Below are 20700 nucleotides of genomic sequence, written 5' to 3' on the forward strand. Positions count from 1 at the left end.
CAGTTAACTTGTCAATAGCTAGTGGGGACTTCTGGACAAATTAATTCTAAAATACTTCAAAATTGTAGGAAAGAAGAGCATTAAATATAGTTTAAAACTCATCTTGAATACATCAATTGAATAAAGTGAGCTAATTACTGTGCCTAGGAACTTAGGCATAGTTTGATAATTGTTAAAGTTTTCTTTCTCTCTTCTCATCTTAACTCTTCTGAATGACTTGGGAAGTTTGTGGTAAGCATGGGAAAACAGCAGGATTTGATCTGAAAGTTCCTCATGAAATGCAAAAGTAGCCTATTCAAGTTACTTGTGATAATGTTTTATTCCAACAGAGAGCAACCTTTGTTTTAAGTCAATATAAATAAGTTGGGTGTACAGAAAAAAAACGTTACAACAAACATATATAAATAGGCTTATTGTATACTGTATTCCAAACCTGTAAAAATTACTCCATTTTGTGGTTCATTGTATGGGTATTATTTGCATACATTGTGACCTTATGTAGATGTACTTGCTAGTTTTAGGATTCAAGTATTCATCTATGCTAAACCTTTGAAAATAGTAAGAAATGATTTTCCAAAGAGTTAGACTTTTAAACAAGGAATCAATAGAACATGTAACACCATCAGTGAAGAGAGATATCATGGTATATGTGATTATGTAGGATATATTTTTTTTATTTTTAAAGGGGAATAAGGAAGTGTATGGCTTTACAGTTTTAAAATCCTTCTGGAGAGAGACACATGGAGTTTTTACAATGACATTATTTAGACCAGGTCAAAAGTGGATGAAAGTTAAATTTTATCTTCCCTTAGTTTATTTTATGGTAACACTTCAGGAACTTATCTCCACTGGTTTATTGTGATAGATGGTTAATATGACTTCAGCACCCATGTTACTTTGATATACAAGTGTTGGGATTAGTTATTCCACTTTTTATTTAAAAGCAATATTTTTAGTAGTGAACTACCACACCATAGAGTAGGTTTGCATGGTTGGGTGATCTTGATGTATGTGCAGCTGAAGGGTTTTAATCACCGGACACAAACAGAAGTAGACAACCATAACCATTAGTGGTCCATCAGCCTAGTTATTTTCTCTTGCATAGAAGTCTGTTGTCTGCATATATTACATTAAAATTTCAGTAGTAAAACTTTTTTTCCAGAGATTTATAAATGGATTAATTTAAGAGTGCGCTGAATTAAAGTTGTGTAAAGTTAATTTGAAGGAAAAATATGCTCTTGAAAGTGAAGTATCACTTTAAATACGTTTGTTGCTGTGAATTTTCATTATTTCACACTTAAGTAATATGATCTTCATATTTTACAGATGAAAGCCCAAAAGCTGATAAACCCAAAGTAGATGAGGAGTGTGATGAAAATGAAGACGACAAAGACTATCACAGGAGTGACCCACAGATTGCTATCTGCCTCGACTGTTTACGCAATAATGGGCAGTCAGGAGACAATGTAGTCAAAGTGAGTAGTCAAGATAATCTGTGCAGTTGTTGTTGGCAGAATAGTGTTTTACAGGAACCAAGTAATTTTATAACAACTAACAATAAACTTTAACATGGTGACCTTCCTCCACTTCTACGCTTATTTAGTCCTTTTGTTTGAAACATTTCAATGCATCTTGGAATTTTGTAAAAAAAAAAAAAATACGGTTCCTTACAGAAATCCATCTGTGACAACGGATTTTTTTCTTTTATTGGATTATAGTTTTGTAGTCTACAGCCTTGATGGTATATAACTGCATTACGCAACAGATTACAGCATACCGCAGAGGTACTTTAAAAACTATCTGTAGGTGAGCTGCCTCACACCTCGAGGATTGCTGTCTTACTATGCCAGTATGAACCTGCGTTTCAGATATGTTGTGTGCTGAATGACTGGGATTCAGGTCTTCTAAGCTCTAAACCTTATCTGACACTGATGCCCTTGCACACGTGCCTTGGGGCTCATCTGTGCTCTTGGGTAGGTTGCTTCCATCTGTAAAACAAGTAGGGTGGTTAATACCTGCTAACTTCTGTTTTAAGAATCAGGGATGTTTGGTTTCTGTTAATGAAGAGAAGATTACCGAGTAATGTTGAGGCTAGAAAAAATGTTTAGAAATGCGCCTAGATTGTAATTATGTTTTATTAAATTACAAATACAAGAATTAAAAGAAAATTTTAAAAATATTTAACAAAACACAGTATATTTTCTTTGTACTATGTTACCTGTATAATTTTGGAAATTCTTACACAGTAAGAAAGTTTTTATTTCGAAAGAAGCTAATGTATGTGTTGTCACTGTCTGCTAGATACAGTAAGAAATCTGTATCTCCATCACCATGTAGGCATCTCAGGTTTCCAGATTTTCTGTAGAATCAAGTCTGTTAGGTTCTGGATCACAGAATCTGTGATAATACAGGGTGTTTCAAAAAGGTGGACCCAATTTGAAATCACTGTATCTTTGAAATAGGGTCTATCTTTTCGAAACACCCAGTAGAAGATGTCTCAGGTTTGTAGCTTCTCTGTGTTTCGCCTAGATTATTTGAGGATGTTTTTACTTCCTTTTGCATTCAAGGTCTGAAGAAATTCTAAGAAATTTAACACCTGTTTGACCCCTAATATTACTAACACAGACACTTAGATTATTTAAGTTTTTCTAGGGGTTTTGGTGGTTTTGGTTTCCTTTTTTTTTTCCTCTCTTCTGTATCTTTTGCAAATTTCTTTAGAACCAGAGATGGGTTAGGTTAACTCATTTATTATGTAAATGTTGCAAAAAAAAGTGAGCAAAAAGGAACCTATTGTGCCATTATGAATTAGAAGAAAATGCAGTAAAATTGGTTACTGGTTGAAAAAAAAATCATTTGTGGCTGTTCTTGCACTAAAGATTGCTTACATGCTCCAAAATTTCTAACATGGTTTTTCTGATTTGTTACTCTTGCTTTAGGGTTTAATGAAGAAATTTATCCGCTGTTCTACTCGAGTGACCGTGGGAACTATCAAAAAGTTTCTCAGCTTAAAATTAAAACTTCCAAGTTCTTATGAGGTACATTTGAAAGAACAATGCTTGTATTTTTGTTTTCTTGCAAAGTATTAGGTTTTTATGAAATGTAATCATATTTGAACTTGAGGAATGTTTTTTTAGCCCAAGCACTAAGTAGTGCTCAATATTCCAAGTTATATTGTCTGCCCTTTATTGAGAAGTGATCATTTTATCACAGTGACTAAAGTTGCTGATCAAAGACTCCTACAGTTCTAGCAACTTCAGTTTGTTGCTCACCTGTGAAGGAACAGGTACATTAGGTTTTGATATTTTTATGTAAAAAATAAATGCTTTCTCTTTCCATGTGGCTCATAAAAAACTCATTTAATACAGTTTTGGGCTAGTAGCTACTGAAGAAAAGGAGAGATCAACTAGATATACACCAAATTACTCTGCAGTTTCATTTTCTTTAGATACAAGAAACTATCCAGTAATTATGAAGTGAGGAGCAATACCATTTAAATGTTTCAAAATGTAGATACGTATTTGTACTTTCTGTAGAATTAGGTGGAATTTGATGGAGAGACGGTCTTTGTTCCATTAGTGATTTGATCTTGGCTAAGGCTATTCCCTAGGAGGACTTCCTAACATGAGAGAAGTTGAGATACAGGATGGAGTTGGGAAGTGTGAGACTTCTGCCTCCCCTTCTTTCCAGGGATACAGGAGTTTTGACCTCAGCACAGACCATTTCTTCAGCCCATTCTCTTAAGGAGTCAATGACTCTGTGAACTGCTTTCAGCACAAACGGCAGCATCCCAGCTTTGGTCAGAGGGGGAGCTGAGTTAGGTTAGGACACAGGTTATTGCAGAGCTGTACACAGGAGTTTGTCACAGTACCATGACATGCTGATCAGCCATTCTGTTGTCATTTAGTTTTGTTAATTATGTCAATCTCTCTCTAGTGCCTTGATGGCTTGTGTTACATAGTATCCACTTACTTTTTCCCTCTTAAAACCAGAAAAGCATTATAGCTATAATAATGAAAAGATTTTTCAGTAGAGAGTAGAAGATGCTACAATACAGTTTAAACCAGTCATTTTTCACAGCAAGATCATTACTTTTTTTTTTTTTATTTTGCCTTCAGTTAATGAAGAATCATGTTTGTATACTCAGAAATGCATTTTCGTTGTACTTGATAAAGTAATTTTAAAATTACTTCATAATTTATTTTTTTCTTTTAAAGAAAATTACAGTACTTCTGTTTTGGTTTTTTGGGTTTGAAAGAGTGCTGACAGAGCAGGAAGGCCTTCAAAATACAACACAAGGGTTTCTCTTCAAACAGATAAGGTGTAGTATTGATAAATACGGGGAGTGATTGTTTACTAGAGATTTCCTGCCTAGTTTAGCAGACTTTCTTCTGTCCACACTTTGATTGAAAACACAAAAGTGAAAAAATAAAGTGGAATACTACTATTAAAAATAGCAGTATAGTTTCTTGTCCATATGTTGTATTTATCCAGGTTTGGCATACGTGTCTGATGGAATTGCTGATAATGATAGTAGTTGGTAGAGTACATTTAGACATTAAGATTTTGCATCCCTTTGTCTTACTGTTTGCTCTGTTATATTTTAAGCTGGATGTACTATGCAATGGAGAAATCATGGGGAAGGATCATACTATGGAATTCATCTATATGACAAGATGGAGACTAAGAGGCGAAAACGTAAATGCTGTTACATTATTAATAAATGATGTTTTGGTGTATTTATTACAGAGAGTATACATGCTTTCAGAGGTTTGTCCAAAATATATTCTGTGACCCTTCAAAATACCCTTATTTAAAAATGCATTTTACATGTTTTTTGGATTTCTTATGGAAAACTCTATGAGTGAAACCCTGCAGCACATATATTGTGTAGATTCTCAAACTTAAAAAGAGCAGGTGTACAAAGTTTATATGCAAGTTCTGCTCTGAGCTTTAAGTCAAGTGTCTGAAAAGTCAAGCACTTGTTCTTTTTATGCAAAATTGCTTTTAGTGACATTCCGAGTCACAGTAGTTGGGAAATCTGCATCCAGCAGTTCTTTGTTAAGAATCTGTTCTATTCAGTCAGTAAACTGAAAGTGATACTGAATAATTAGTATAGAAATGTAGTTGTTTTATTATTGTTTCTGTTAATACTACACCCATGGTTTTTAGATGTGCTGTATAACACTAACATACAGATAACATAGCTAAATGGATTTTCCTTGCTGCATGAGCATGTTTCAGAATTGCAATATTTAACTTACTAAAAGGCATTTCTTTTGACTCTGATATTCAGTATGATTTAGGAGCCCTTATATTGCCTTGTATATATATTCTTCTGTTTTGTTTTGTTGTAAGTCATATCCCCGTTTCTTCTTTCTTTTATACATTCATTTGTGTGTGGCCGCTGGTTGTTCTTCACTCTTTATTGCTTTGTAGTATATGTAGATTTGTGGTCTTTCTCTACCAGTGGAGGCTGTGTTGGAGTGCAGCAAAGGATAAGCACTTAATGTATGTTAATGCACTGATCAGTAGAAAAGTCCAAACTTTCTGTGCTCTTTTTTTTTTAAAGTTTCATATTTCTTGGAATAAAAAGCACTGGGGCACGGACAGAGAAGACAGAGGATTAAGCACACTGTGGAGTTAATAGTTTAGAAGCTTCTTAAAGTTTTGCCTTATTCTGAAGAGGGGGAAGGGTAGACTTTGGTAGGAATTGGGGAGTTAATATATATAGGCAAGTATTCATCAAATTTGAAAGTAATTTGCAGTGAAATTTGATGATTGCTGAAATCTCAATATTGTACCAATAAGGGAGATTTAAGTAATAATTTTTTCCAATACTGCCTTGCAACCAGTGGGTGTTTGGCTTGTCATCCTATATTTTTGTTAGCATTGGCTATACTATTAGGAAATGTTGAGGCAACAGCTTTAGTGATAGTGGAATTCTTTCATGATGTTTAATCCTGCAGACCTTGCCTACAAATGGACTTTTGGCAGTTGCGTTGGTCTGGAAGCAACAGTAACTGTCATCTTGACAAAAAGGACGTTATTTGTGCTGGTTAAAATTTTTCAAAAATCTCATAACTACCGTTTTTAACATTAAGTAAAGATAAGAGTTGACAACTCTTGATTTAATTTTTAAGTTGTGTTTACATGCACATAGTATAGTCAGGTGTGTGCTCATCTTTTCCTTTATGAAGTCAGACATGACAACTAAAACCTGTAAAATTTACATTGTGCTGATAAGAAATCCAGTAACATCTGGGCTTCTCTGATTTGTTTTCCCTGACTGTTTTGGATCTTGTTATAACACTGAGGTTGTGATGGTAATTAATTAACAATCTTTCCTTTTGGATGAAGATCAAGTAAATCTATTACCTCCATCTTTGGTGCTATTCACCGTGAGCTATTACTGCCATGCCCATGGGCCTTACAAGAGGTAGAGTAGTAAAGGAAAAACATCCATGTATTCATTAGAGAAGTCTTTCCTGTTTTAAATAAGTTAATTTATTTTAAGCTTTACATTTTAAAATGTAAAATAAATAAATAAATAAATAAACGGTAAATGTGTATGTCCAGCTGTGGATGCCTCTTATCTGATCAGAAAATCATCTCCTTCGCAGTTTCGGTGTCAGAACTGCTCATCTTCGCAAGTCTGCTCACAGGATGGCACTTTTTATCAGGTAAGAGGCACTCACAACTGTACATACTACAGTCATTAAGGTCCTGTTAGCACTTCAATCGTAGTCTAAGTTGTGGCGTTTTTATAATTCCTCACTACAAAGAGCTAAAACTCCATGAGCAAGGCCCAAGTGTTTTCATTCATTCAAAGAAGACTTTATTGAATGAATAAATATTATTCATTCAAAAGGTTTACGGGTTTCTTTTACTTTACATTAGGCTATTTATCTTTTTGATAGGTCTAATTCTGTAAGGTAGTTCTTGCATCCGTCTGGAAAGATGATCTACCTCTTCCCATCTCATCCTTCTAACTAGTAGTATTGGGCAGACACTGACAAGGGATCAAAACTGAAGAGTGTGAATCGAAAGAAACTACATGGGTTTCATCTCTTTATGGCAATTCATATATTCTTTTTAATGGAGTAAAGAAATTTGTCTTTTGTTTTGATACTGTGCACCTTTCATATATTTTAAAATTAGGAATGGAATAATACCTCATCTATAGAGTGTAACAAACCGAAACATCCAGAACCTGCAAACTGCAGTTGATTTCTAAATTTCTTTGATCAAACTGGTTCATACCTATATGAAACAATATTTCCGTTTCCTCACTGGGAATTTTGGTTTTAATTACTTTCTAAAAGAAACTTTGGAAGTTTGAAATAATATTTTTGCTTGAGCAAAAAGTTAATGATAGAGGGTCACTCCCCACCATGGATGGGAGTGACCTACTGAAGTCATGCCCACTTTGATATTTAGAATTGTTCCCGTATAGTGCATTTTATTTATACACTTGGTTTGTAATTCTCTTTGCAAAAATGCTGAGCCTCTCTGGTTTACATGGCAATTTCAGTGAGGTGACTGCTCTGTCTCTGCCTGTGTGCACTTCCAATTAGAGTACTTTTAGAGACAATTTATATAACCAAAGTGAAAAACGTGAAATAGCATTTAAATAATATGGTAGTCGTATCCTATGCAAAAAAATCAGAGACCAATGTCACGGTTGAGACGGACAAACGACATGGACCAAGTTCTTTCAAGATGAAAGTAATAGATGCCATTTATTGCTACAAGTGCATTTTTATGCAATTCTACCAGTTCATGTGTCTTTTCACTATTGGTTACAAGTTACAGCACTAACATCTCATTGGTTAATTTTTCTATCATCCATGTTATTCTTCTATCCCCTTCTCTCTCACGGGTGCATCTCTCCTCTCTCCGGATACTCCTTTACTCCCATCCTTCTCAAGGGTAAATCTTAATATCTCAAGGCTGATCTCTACTCTCATATTTTCTGTCAAGGATTCCACAGACCCGCTGCAGTTTCCCACAGACCAAATAATTTATGATACTGCAAATATGTGTTGGTTAATTGCACATACAGTCTACACATGGTGCTCCCTGTCTTCTCTCCTAAATACTCCTGCTGTTGTTGAATACGTCTGGGTTTATATTTTGATTTCACTGCACTACTTTTTGTAAATCCCCAGCAAGTGTGATCACATTTAGTTCTAGTGGTCGTTTCATTACCATGGCATGGAAAGTGTATTAACCTGTATAGGTCTCTGCAGCGGTATCTTTCTTTTTTGGTCACAGAAGTTCATCTGTATTGCATTTGAAGAATGTGGTAAAATATTTCTGGTTTCAGGAACAGCTTCTGTAGTAATTCTTTATAATTCCAAATTTGTAATAAAAACAGACTTCAACTAGCTGTGTTCATCTCCCCTGCGGTGGAAAGGTAGTTAGGCACATACAGTTGCTGACACAGTAAGATTTTCCTGATTTTTATGCTATAAAATACATCCAGTATCCTAATTAAGTTAAGAGGAAAATATCAGACTTTACATAATGAATAAATAAGACATTCAGTAAAACAGAACTTCCAGCAACAACTGCCCAGGTGTTCCATGGCACTTTCTGGAAACCTACCCACTCTTGCCCCCTGTTCCACAAGAATTTTGTCCAATTCAGGGATCGAAGCAGTTGATTTGCCATTTTTTTTCTAGTAAGAACTGATAAAAATGTATCACTAGATCTGAAGTTGAGAAGTTTGGATTTGGGGGAGAAGTTAGCCCTCACCTCTCTGAAAATCGGCTGACAGCAATTTAATCTCTTTTTTCTTTTTTTTTCCTTCTTTTTAATACCAGAGTAGCCTGGCTCCCATTAACTAGTGCTGACTACTAGTATAGCTATGGAGCCTCCCTACATAGAAGAGTAAAACCAAGTACATAATCCGTAAATGGACTTTATTTTAGAAAGTATAAAATTTCAAGATTGTTTTTCCTCAAACACAGCAACACAGAAATAAGAGGGATTGTTTGAGTGCACAAAGTATATATGTCATAAATCATATAAATAATGAAATACATAAAAGCAGATACAGGGATTTTACATTAATGATGAATAACTACAACTAGCTGACTTGGAGATTAAATAGAGATTTGGAGTAAAGGTATGGATTTAACCGTTGAAATGGATTCATGTAAATGGAACTGATTGGCATATACGTGTGTCTTAGGGATAAGATCTGGCTATTCTTAAAGCAATCTGTACTTGCATTTTCTTTGTAAATTTTATGAATGACATCTTCATGTTTTCTTGTCTGCTTTTGTTGTTGTTTTTCTCTTGCTTTTGTTTTTAGTCTTACCCTATGGTACTTCAGTATCGACCTAGAATTGACTTCGGTTAGACCAAAGGGCCAGCTCCCACTGCGATGAATCCTGCACTATTTGTTTACCCATCGACAGATTGCACAATGAATGGATGTGCCTGGATTAGGGGGACACAACCAGATTTTCAGCATGCAAATAAGGACATTGTCTTTCTTAAAACTGTCAGTTGCATCTCTGTTGTTTCTATTAGAGCAAGCCAAGTGCCATTCTGCTACTGAAATGTGCATAAGATATTTGTGTATCTTACGAGTGTGCTGCAAATCATAGCCAAAATCATGAAGTGTACAGTCAAAATTCAAAAACTATGGAATTTTTTTGCTTGCGTGTTAGAAAATTTTCCTGGTCCTAATATTGATTACACTAGCAAAATGGCAGAGTGCTCATTCCATGTGGTGTTGCAGATTCACACACTATTTTACCGAATATTGTTGTTTAAATCATAGAGTACTGTACAAATAACTAGGATTATACCTTGAAAATATTTTGTATAGAAAATACATTTAGAAAAGTGGTCATTGGGCCACTACCTTTTTCTGATAAGCTTCTCATGGGTCCAGGTATAGCTCACTCATGAGTGTGCAACAGTCCTTTTGCAGTGAATGAAGATTACTTACCCTTAACAAGAGATGTAGAATATGGTCATTCAAAGCAGCGATTTTAAATCTTCTAAATAGATTCTGCTAATATTGCTTACAAGCATCGCAGCCTTTGTGATTGCACTTTTCTATGGTTTCCCTGAAGATGGGAATTTGGGGTACTAGCTATTGTTGGAAAACAGCTTCTGGTCAGATTACATTTCTTCTAATAAAGTCTTCATAATAATGAAGTTTAAAATAATGTAAATGGAACAAATAAATTTCACTATAAGTTTACAAACAAGGCAAAATTTTACATAATTGTTGCCTTTCAATTAAAAAATGCACAAAAAACATTTCCTTTTAAGGTTGATTGGAGGTGTAAAATATGCTAAGACAAAAACAATATATATCTTTAATTAGATTATATATCTCTTGTGACTATCTGGAGTTTAGAATCCATTATAGGAATTTTCATTAATTAAAGTCACATAATAAAAGTATTTCCATGAAATTATAGGTAATGCAATACTGAAGATAAGCAGTCTGACCAAAATAATGGTTCAGGTCCTTTTCCCTAAGACCTGGTAGTGCTGGACTAAAAGTGATTGTTGCCTTAGGTATTGCAGGTGTAATGGTTCTAGTATAGAATGTTTATTGAGGTTTCTGGTAATGTTGCAGGGAGTGTAGTAATGCATATGTTTTCTGTAGTCTTCCATTGTCTTTGCTCTGCTTAAAAGTCGGTTGAGTTTTTCATTTCAGTTTTTGTGAGGATAGTTATAGTTCAGTACCTTTATGTAATTTCTACTTAATACATGCTTAGTATTGTAGATAACTATTTACTTTCTTACGCCTTCTGCATACAGCAAAAAGGAACCAAATCAACTTTTCAGAAGCTACCTATAGAGTGAACTAAACATATTTAGATAAGACAAAGTAAAAATTCTATCTTGGGATCAAGTACGAAAGATAGATGCAAGACTCCTTTGCAAATTTTTGTTCATGTACATTGGTATGTTTCTGTAGGAGAAATAAGCATGTTGTGGATTAAATCTGGCCCCTTTAATGTTAGTAGGAGTCGCAACATTGATGACTTGAGGAATCTAATACAGTTGGGTTGACTTCTGTAATTGCACTCCAGAGCCCATATGACGTACAGAAATAAAAGTGCTGTCAGTAGCAGTCTGTTTAGGAAACCTGCCATTGCAGGTCAAGGTTGCACATATTGTGCAGATGCCAGTGAACCTGGGGAAGAAAGCATTCAGGAACCTGCTGCTCCTTTCTTTAGGCACAGTGTGCTGACTGGTACAGGTGCAGGTTTGCCCATGCGGTAGATGGGAAGGGGTGCGCATGCTGGCTGCAGGAAGCGCTTGTCCTTTTGCCCACCCAGTTCGTGATGTGCTACTTGACAGAAACAAGAAGACACTCCAAGTAAGGAGGGCTCTTCTCTGCAGAGACTCTAGTGAAAAATAGTTTCTTTGTGTATATATTAATACAAGTCCTCCTCAAGGAGCAGCTTGGAAGAGCAGAGCATGCATTCTAATTGCCAATCATTGTTCTCTTTAGTATATGCAGTTGTTTTGTATGGTAGAATTAGGATATGAATTGTAAATACTTAGATGCACATACAAATGACACCTTACAGTTTTTATACATTTCACGTGTTTTTATACCAGAATTTTCACTGTAGATTCACTTGAGATAAAATGCCTGTTTCAGTTTATCACAAAACTAATGGTAGTACTCTTAAGCATAATTTCTTCTTGGTTCAGGGGACAATTTTTTTTTCTCAACGATTGCACTTGCCATTTTGACAAGTTTGAACTTTTTTTAAAAAGAGAAGATTACATTATTTTTAATCCATTTTCAGTTACTTTACACAGAAGTTAGCATCCATCTGACAGGACCCCTGAAACAGGAGTGCTTTGTATTTGCTTCTGAATGACAACTAATAGAAGCTTTGACTGTTTAATGACTTCCTGTATTCACAATTCAGAGAACCATGAATTCTCTTGATCGAAGTTGGACATTGGTTTAATTCATGGTATTTTCTTGATGCAACTTGAAGCTAGATTACAGAAGGCAAATCTTCATTTTAAGCATGGGAGATACTGACAGATATGATTTAATGTTCCCAGAGGAGAATCATGGCATTAAATGCATATGATCTACCACCTACACTTCATGCATTTCTGATTTGATGGCACGGTGCCAGAGTACTGTTATAGATTAATAGCTCTTGTAGCAGAGAAGTGCCAGTGAAATACATATCTTAACTGGGCAGCTTGTATAACACAGGCATTGCCTTTTTCACAGGAAATTTATCTTATGTATGATATGTATGTGCCATGTGTCTACAGATATGCATATTTAATTCATTTGTGCCAATTAAGAATATCTGAACAGCATAGGAATATCAGAATGCATGTACTGATTCCTGTGTGCCAAAGATGGGATTAAGTGTAATGAGTACCTAAGCATTCCACTAAAACTGCGCCATATGCCATCCTAGAGCAGGTTAATGTATACAGTCTTTCTGAGCATTTCCATGACAAAGTGTTACCACTGCATGGTTGTAAAGAACAGACATAAAAAATAAGGGTTGCTGCCACTGTTTTTCTATGGCTTTCCCATATTGGCAGTACCTAGCTGCAGAGGAATAAGACCTAAAAAATTCCACAATACTACCTAATCTTGCTGTTTCTTATTTAGCACATTTGGTGCTTTTTTTTTTCTTCTGAAAGTGAAAAACTTGTATCTGCTTTTAACTCTAGTGTAACTCATTAGTGAAGAGCATAGGCAACTTTTTGCTGAGCATAGCTGTATGCTGCATTTGTCTAGTAACAAACTGTAAGCCAGAACTTACAAGCAAGATCCTATAATAGCTCTAAACAATATGGAATTAGATGATTAATCAAGAAGTGTATCTTCCATCATGCATTACTATACTGCTTGTAGCTAAGGGCCTAGTCACATAAACATATTTTTTTATTTGTATGAAATACCAAATTAGATTATTACAATAATCTAAATGACTCATCACTATAGTAGGTACTGTTCACATGAAAGCTTCTGGAATTTGGGTATATTGTGCATACTCAGCCAGCCTGCAGTTATTATGCAAAAAAAAAATTCTAAAAAGTATTATTTTGACTTTACTTAAAATGTTATATAAAGCAAAGTGCCTGATTATTAATACAGAATACCTTTGAAGCCCATTATTAGCATTTGGCAGGGTAATATTTGCTTCTGTATTTTATCCATGGTCCTAGTATTTTCAGCAAGGCTTTTTCATAAACATGCTGTATTGAGAAGCTTTCTTTCATAGGAAACAAGCTGAAAATGAAATGTGTTGTTAGATAATTTCAAATTGAAAAGACCTATCTCAGTATGAAAATAATTAATTTTATGTTGAAATTATTTCATTTTCCGCCTGAGGAACCCTTGAATTCTGAAGCTTGGTCTTTTTTCTCCTTAGGCTCCAACAATTTGACTTTAATTTTCTCTTCTGCAGTTACTGAAAATGGTTCTAGTTTATCTGTAAGAGAAAAGAGATTAATCACATTACCTTTGGATACAAGTTAGGCTCTTGTTCTCCACTGCAGACAAAGTGATGGTCCGGAGTTCCATCTTATCTCCCCCATGTATAATTGTTAGACATGACTTTGTGAGAGAAGTAAACAATTTTTCTTTTTCTGCTGTTTTCTAAAATAGGCCAGAGTTTAGTCCTATAATTGAGCCAATCATTGAGTTGTATTATTCCATTTTTAGGTTTTTTACATTTTCATGTCACTGAAGATGCCAAGAGGCATTCACCCCCCAGAAAAAATATTCTTGGAAGGACTTGCACCAAAATGAATAGCATCCAGCTCAGCCAGGTAGAACATGTGGTAGAAATACTAGAGAACAGGCAGTTGTTCAAAGCCAGGCTTAAGTCTCAAATAGATTGAACCCTGTTTATAGAGGAGCTACATAAAATACTGGTCAGTTGCATGAACTGATCCAACTCATTTTTAATCCTGGAAAAGACCAAAAGCAGTAAAGACTTAAATGCCTATCCACAGCAAATATATATACCCAGAATTGCTTATATCAAGAGCTTGGTCCAGTTTCTTCACTTAACCTAGAAAGGTTGAAGGCATCTATTTGATTTCATCATGCATGTATCTTGCAGCATATTCCCCTCTTGTTTTACTTTGTGTTGTTATTTTATTATTTGTCTCAGTTAAAATGTTTGTTCAGGCACCCTCTATCATGTAATTCTGGGTTCTTACACATCCTTTGCACATTCTCATACCCCACCCCAATTCATGCCTAACATGTAGGAACGTTGAGGAGTTACAAAGGAGAAATTGCACATGAGGGATCAGCTCATAGGTTTGGTTTATCAGGCAGTTCTCTTGGATTTCAGCAAAGTTTTCAGAGTTGTGCATTTTGAACCAATTGGAACAAGGTAATACTTCCACAAGGTGTTCAGCTAAAGATACTTGATTGAAGAAGGATTGAAGCCTACTGGGGCATGTTCCAGGATAAATTCTAAGACACAGGGGCATTGATTCACCCTAAAGGAAATGTGAAAATCTTCCAACTGCTCATTTACCACTAGTTTTATCACATATGGGCAGTCTGGTCTTCAGATCTCAGCTGACACATCCTTTTACAGAAATGTCCTCCAAAAGATGATCTTATAATGGTAATACATATTTCTTCATATGCAGATCTACCTGTTGATGTTTTTTTTTTCTTTTTAAAACTACTGTCTACACCGTTTGTAGGTCAGATTAAAACATCAGATTCCAGAATAGGAAGTTGATTAATTGACGAATTCCTGACAGATTCTTCCATCAAGGGTATGTGCCATAAATCGTCTTTTGAATTCAGGTAGCTTGCTACTACAGTTGAGTAAGGACGTTGTTTCATTCTCTGGTAAGTGATTTAGATGCGTACAGTTCTGGAGTGTGGCAGTGCAAGGGAGGAACTCTGCAGACAGGTGGGAAGACCCAGTTCTGTGGGCTCAGGATGGAGGAGACATTCGGGAGTTGAAGATGTTTACAAGTGGAAATTTTTGTAATTACATTAATTTTAACCAAAGAGAGGCATTAGTTAGATTCTGCATCTTTATCTGAGCCATTAGGCATACTTTTCTTTGAAGTAGCTTTTACTTATATTTTTAGCAAATCCTTCTAACTAAGTTTAATAATGTTTAGTTGACAGGATGAGGTGAACAGAAGTAGTTACTGTGTGTTTTCCTTTTTCCTCATGATAATGAGTGGAAAGCAAAGTAAAAGTTGAGAGTAGGTTGCTATACATTATACAAAATTGCAGCAAGAGTGAAGCATTTGTGCTGCTAGTTAACACACTGAGGTTTGTATTACAAATGAAGTTATAGTAAAGATATTTATTATCAAAGTGTGAGGCACATCCGGTATGATAGTATTCTACTCCTAAAATTCTGGTTTGTATTATATTGAGTATAGCAGACATTGTTACTGTTGTCTCCTGATTCTGATGCGGTAAAAAGAAAATTGTTCCCTTTTTACTGAAAAATGTCACATACTAATTGCTTTAAAATTACTCTTTGTTGTCAGATATTTAGTTTGTTCATAAAAAAAAAAAAAAGAAGAAAAAGCACTATTTTTATGGATAATCTGATTGCCTAATAGTTTTAAGGGACCTTCTTAATACCAAAGGTAAAGCCACCCAGAAACTGCCTTGGACTAAGGCATTGACACTTTTCTGGAGTACAGTAGTCAAGAGTTACACCTGGAATCAGTCAAGCAGAACTTAACTAGTGGTAGCTGTCTGGGTCACCAAACCAAACGGTTAGGCACACGTTGCAGTTTACCAAGCAAAACAGAAAAGGAAAAAAACCAACAGGAGTAGCATAAAGGTTGAGTTAACAGACTTAGAGTAGCTCTTCGAGTCACAGCTCATGTTCACGAAGAAAAGCACAAAGGCTTGTATTGCTGATGGGTCTGCTATACCTGGCCTGTGAACTCATAAAAACTTCAGTGTGCTGTCAGTCCTGTAAACCTTCCAAAGCACAAAATAGTTACCAAGTGACTTTTGGGGTTTCTAGTTGTAGCTCAGTGATATTTTGAAGGGTGGAGAGGGCAGACTTGGAGGATAATGAGAAGATATTGAGTATGTTTTACAAATTTTTATAGATATTTTTTTAGTAAATGGCATTGCTGTCCTTGGTGTGAGACTATTGATTAGCAAGAAGTGGATTATTTTATTTGTGCAGTATAAAATAGAAAGAATAAAGAAATTCAAGTATCTTGATTTCCAGGATAGTGATTAACTAAACTGGAAAGTAATAGGACAATTTAATTATTTAGCTGACTGAAATATTTCATTCTAAAACCTTACTGATCATATTTTTTTTCTCAAGTACAAGCTTCTTAGAATAAACATGAAGCAATGCATCATTTTTTCCCTTATTGCAGACTTAACTATTGAAAGGAAAATATTTTGTGGTTTTTAAATTTAATGCAAAGCCTGAATTGTTGGATGTTCCAGGCTACTGAATAGATGATGTAGAGTTACTCTCAATGTACTTTTTTTTTGGGATGGGGGCCTAAGTGTCCTTATAAAAGCTGTGATCCAAGTTATGATAAGAAAGGAGCCTATGGTGAGCAGTAATCATGTTCTAATGCTTCCTTGCATTTGACCAGTAGTTACCAGTTCTTAATATAACAGCCCTCACAGTACTTAGGAGCTCATAGAACATATTGTGATGTTATGTTGCTAATTTGTTTTAAAATGTAAAATGTGTTAAGCTTTTTGTCAAAAGTGATAACATCATATTACAAATAAACCTTTTTGTGGTTGTAAAATATAGCTTTTAAGTCATTCAAATTGAAGTGAAAAAAAAAAGAACAGGTCATTGTTAATGACAGTCTATCCTACTATTAAGAATATATGTATTTTTGTAAAGGAAAAGCACTTGTAGATATTTAATCAGTCCGATATCTATCTATGTTAATGTTTTGGAAAAAAAATAAAAAACAAAATGCTGCTTAGAGAATCACTTACATATTTTCATTTTTTGTGCTCAAATGCATTTTCTGTTGATTTATGGAATGTTTTTTCTGTGTGAAGCTGTATAGTTAGTGCAGCTGGGCTAAATGCATTTCTTAAGTTAATCAGTTGTATCTGTATGATAATACGTTTTCTATGTGGTCAGAAAGCTGATTGAAAATCATTAGACTGGTGGTGCTGTTTTTCATCTTTGATATTAGCTTCATCCATATTTCTACTTCATAATAATTATAAAAAAATAAGAATATTTTGCAGTGTTTGTATTTTAAGTGATGGTTTAGGGTATATTTGGTTATTCAGTTGTATCTCATTATACCTATAAATATTTTTGCAAAATAATGACAAAGTTTTACATACAGTATTTAAAAAACACTGTCCCAGATGAAAAAGTTTGACAGATTAGTCCAGTTTAATATTTGCTTTCCTCCAAAGGAAACTACTGGTGGGTACATGCCTGGAACATGTATCACTCAAGTTTCTGAGCATTTGTACAAATAGTACTTTGAAATTCAGAATAACCCATTTCTTGTAATATTTTTTGGCTATTTGAAACCTCACTCAACTGTATTTGAATTCAACACAGTGAATTAACACAGTTTCAGAGAAAAAAAGAAAAAACATTAAAGCAAATCATTTTATTAAATAGAGTGGCAACCACATTTATTTGTAGTTATTATTGCACATTCCAAAATCTGTTATTTCAGTGGCATTCTACAGGCATCTACCCTGTGGGCCTGATGCTGAGTTAAGCTCTTCAGCCTGACCTCAGTGGAGCTACTTTGTTTAAATACCTTTGTCACTGAGAATTAACCCAGACTTCCCACTTCCGCACTGAATTTCCTTTCACAGGTGGTCAATATTGTTTAAATTTAATCTTACTATATTACCTTTCCGTAAGTAAGTAAGTGTTACAACATCGAGTGTGTACACTAGCAGTAGAATTCCAGTAGTGTTATAAACTTAGCTGAGGAAATGCTTACATAATTGTCAAATTGAGGGAGAATTTCACTCAGAATATGAACATGTGTAATGCCACTATCTCATTAATGTGCACACTTCACAAAGATTTGTTAGTGATCAGGTTTTGATGTAGTTTGTTATTTGAATATTGTCCATTTTTATAATTTTTGTGAGGAGCTAATTTCTGTATTAGTTCATTGGGGGTTAACATGTCAAGGTCTACAAAGCAGCATTTTAAAAACTTAAATCCATTTGCGCTATGAGTGCAACACCAGCATTGCAGTCTTATAGCTTCTAAAGAACCAAATATGTTGTGTTTTGAAGTATTTAGAAAAACACTGTAAAGTTCACCCAGTTCTACCAAAGGAATGTTTGTTGGTTTGTTGTTTTTTTTAATGTGTGCTAAAATCCTTAGAAGCGGAGTGTGGCCCTGGAAAAACGAGAAACCTCTGAGTTAGCGCTAGTGAGCAATTTTTCAATTGGGGAGGGAAATGCTGGTACTAGGGGTTTTCTGGCAAAACTCATGGTCCTGCCTCTTGGTACAGGGTGAAGTGTGCCTCTTTGAAGCTCCATCAACATTTGTAAGCAAGATTTATTTTGGAACAACAGCTCATGCAAACTCTGTAAATTGACCTTTGAGAATCTTGTGTATAAATGTATCTGACATGTAATGATCTTTCTAATTATGTAACTACCTGTATAGCTCAGTACCAGTGATGTTAAATTGAGGGCTTCATGCTAATGTCAGTGATGTCCACAGCACCTTTATAACAGCTGATAACAAAGGACTATTTGGTCTGACCCGTATGCTGCAAGATGCCTCTAGCCCAGTTGGATTAATTTTATGAAAAATCTAGATGAGCAAGAAGTATAACTAATCTGCTTACTAGCACTGAATTGCTCCTTTCTCAAAGCAATAAATATATTCATGTTGTAACATCTGTTGTGCAGCCTACAATATGAGTTGTTTTGTTGCATTGTTTCTATATAATTTATTTTGTGCAATAAAAAAATCTATGGTTTTATCTGATTTCTCTCTAGTTTGTAATAATGTTTGAATTAAAACATTTACTAGCTTTATATCTTAATCATGCAAGCATACTGTCAGCTCACAAAAATGCACAGTAGAGATGGAATGCAGTAATATTTTGTCTCAAAGAAAAACCATAAGGTACTCACATGGCCTAATTTTTTTCTCGTTATTGTTGTGGAGAGGGTTATCATTAATTTTCATAGGTGCAAAGCCTGCCTAACACTAACGTTGAATGTATTTGGCACCCCATTTGTAAAATATAAGCAGATGGATTACACAGTGTGACTGTGTATTTGAGGCTTTTTTTAAAAAGTATCTTTCTTTGCTTAACAGTGCCAGAGAGCTTCTGCCACAGTTTTTTTTTAAACCTAATTTCACTGCTTTTCATCATGTCAGATTTATTTTTTCCTTTTTGTTCTCTCCCTTTTTGATGTTTTTCTGAGTTAATAGGTTTACAGTAGTATTTATTGTACTGTCCACTTCTGATTACCCTTTATTATGTTGTTGGGGTTTTTTAACTCTAAGGTAATGCAAAATGTGTATGCAAATTGGAAGCTAGAAGATAACATTATAAATGAGCCCTTTGTGTGAACTAGCAGTCTTCATACTATATACTGGGTCATTGCAAACAAAACAATGGTGAGGTGTTATTCAAGAAAACTCATACCTTTTATCTGAGATGCTGCTGTGAAACTTGCAATACCACCACATGAGATCTGAAATGTAGTTCAGATTTGGAAATGACAGAAAGGATTGCTGATTAAACTAAAACATCCTGAGATAAATAGCATTTTGCAACCTCTTGGGAAAGTCTAGATTCTAGCAGAAGAAGATAACTGTTGCTTGTGAACACAAAATGTGAAGGTGTATCTAGTATATTGCAATATGTACATATGATTAAATGAAATGTGTTTTCTGCGGGAGTTGTTAGTAATGTTGCAGTTTCCTGATAGGCAAGGAGCAGTCAGGTGGCACCACTGGCTGCTCTGTAACCTGCACAGCAGCAGCAGTTGCAGCCTCACTGGCATTCTTTGAACCCTTCTCATGTTGCATATTTGACCTCCAGATTTGTAAAAGGTCATAGACTAATACTTTCCTTTCTTCTAAAGATGTTCTTGAGACTTAGAGTCATTTGTTGGGATTAAAAAAAAAAAAAAAAAAAAAAAAAAAAAGCTACTACATTCTTTATAAAACAGAAATTGAATCATATTTATAAGTGTAAAGTTCTGCTCCTAGTTAGGGAGCAATGGTTTCTTAAACAAGATGTCCATTAAAAATGTTGGTGATTAAGTTATTAAGTTATTTTAAAGAATTACTTTGTTTCAGGTAGCTAAAAAGAGAATCATTGTGGGGCAAAAATATGCACAGGACTACTAACAAATGCCTGATCAGTCATAAACCTGGATTATGTTTTATGGAAGGAGGAAGGTAGGTGGTATATAAACAGCTATTTACATCAGGGGCACAGGATATGAATTTCCCTGCTAGAACTGTGATTCAAATTGTTTTCTCTCCTCTTTTATTCCAGAGGAGAATATGCTATGCAACATCATTCTAGGCAAGAGTAATGTTTTTCAAAATAAAAGTGATTTAGTAATCTAGTTTTCATTAAAGAAACAGAAATGTGCTGGCAGTATGTAATATGAGCACCTCGTTCCAGTGGCAGACTTCCAACATCTTCATTTGGATAGAAGACTGCTGCATTCATAATTCATAAAAGCATTGGCATCTATCCCAT

General features: G+C 34.9%; 1 protein-coding gene across 6 annotated transcripts in view; it reads left to right on the forward strand.

Moving 5' to 3' along the window:
* PCGF5 (polycomb group ring finger 5) overlaps positions 1 to 18959 on the forward strand; it is a 69718-nt gene extending 50759 nt beyond the window's left edge. For 5 of the 6 annotated variants that reach the window (XM_065067439.1, XM_065067441.1, XM_021288359.2 and 2 more), the window contains 5 exons: positions 1327 to 1475; positions 2937 to 3035; positions 4606 to 4695; positions 6621 to 6680; positions 9320 to 18959. In XM_065067439.1, the coding sequence (XP_064923511.1) occupies positions 1327 to 1475; positions 2937 to 3035; positions 4606 to 4695; positions 6621 to 6680; positions 9320 to 9367 (446 nt within the window). In that variant the 3' untranslated portion in view covers positions 9368 to 18959. The remainder of the gene's footprint in view (positions 1 to 1326; positions 1476 to 2936; positions 3036 to 4605; positions 4696 to 6620; positions 6681 to 9319) is intronic. The other variant, XM_065067443.1, reaches the window with a different exon arrangement.
* The last annotated feature ends 1741 nt before the right edge of the window (positions 18960 to 20700 follow it).

Source organism: Columba livia, chromosome 6 (assembly GCF_036013475.1).
Source record: "Columba livia isolate bColLiv1 breed racing homer chromosome 6, bColLiv1.pat.W.v2, whole genome shotgun sequence".
Lineage (NCBI taxonomy): Eukaryota > Metazoa > Chordata > Aves > Columbiformes > Columbidae > Columba > Columba livia.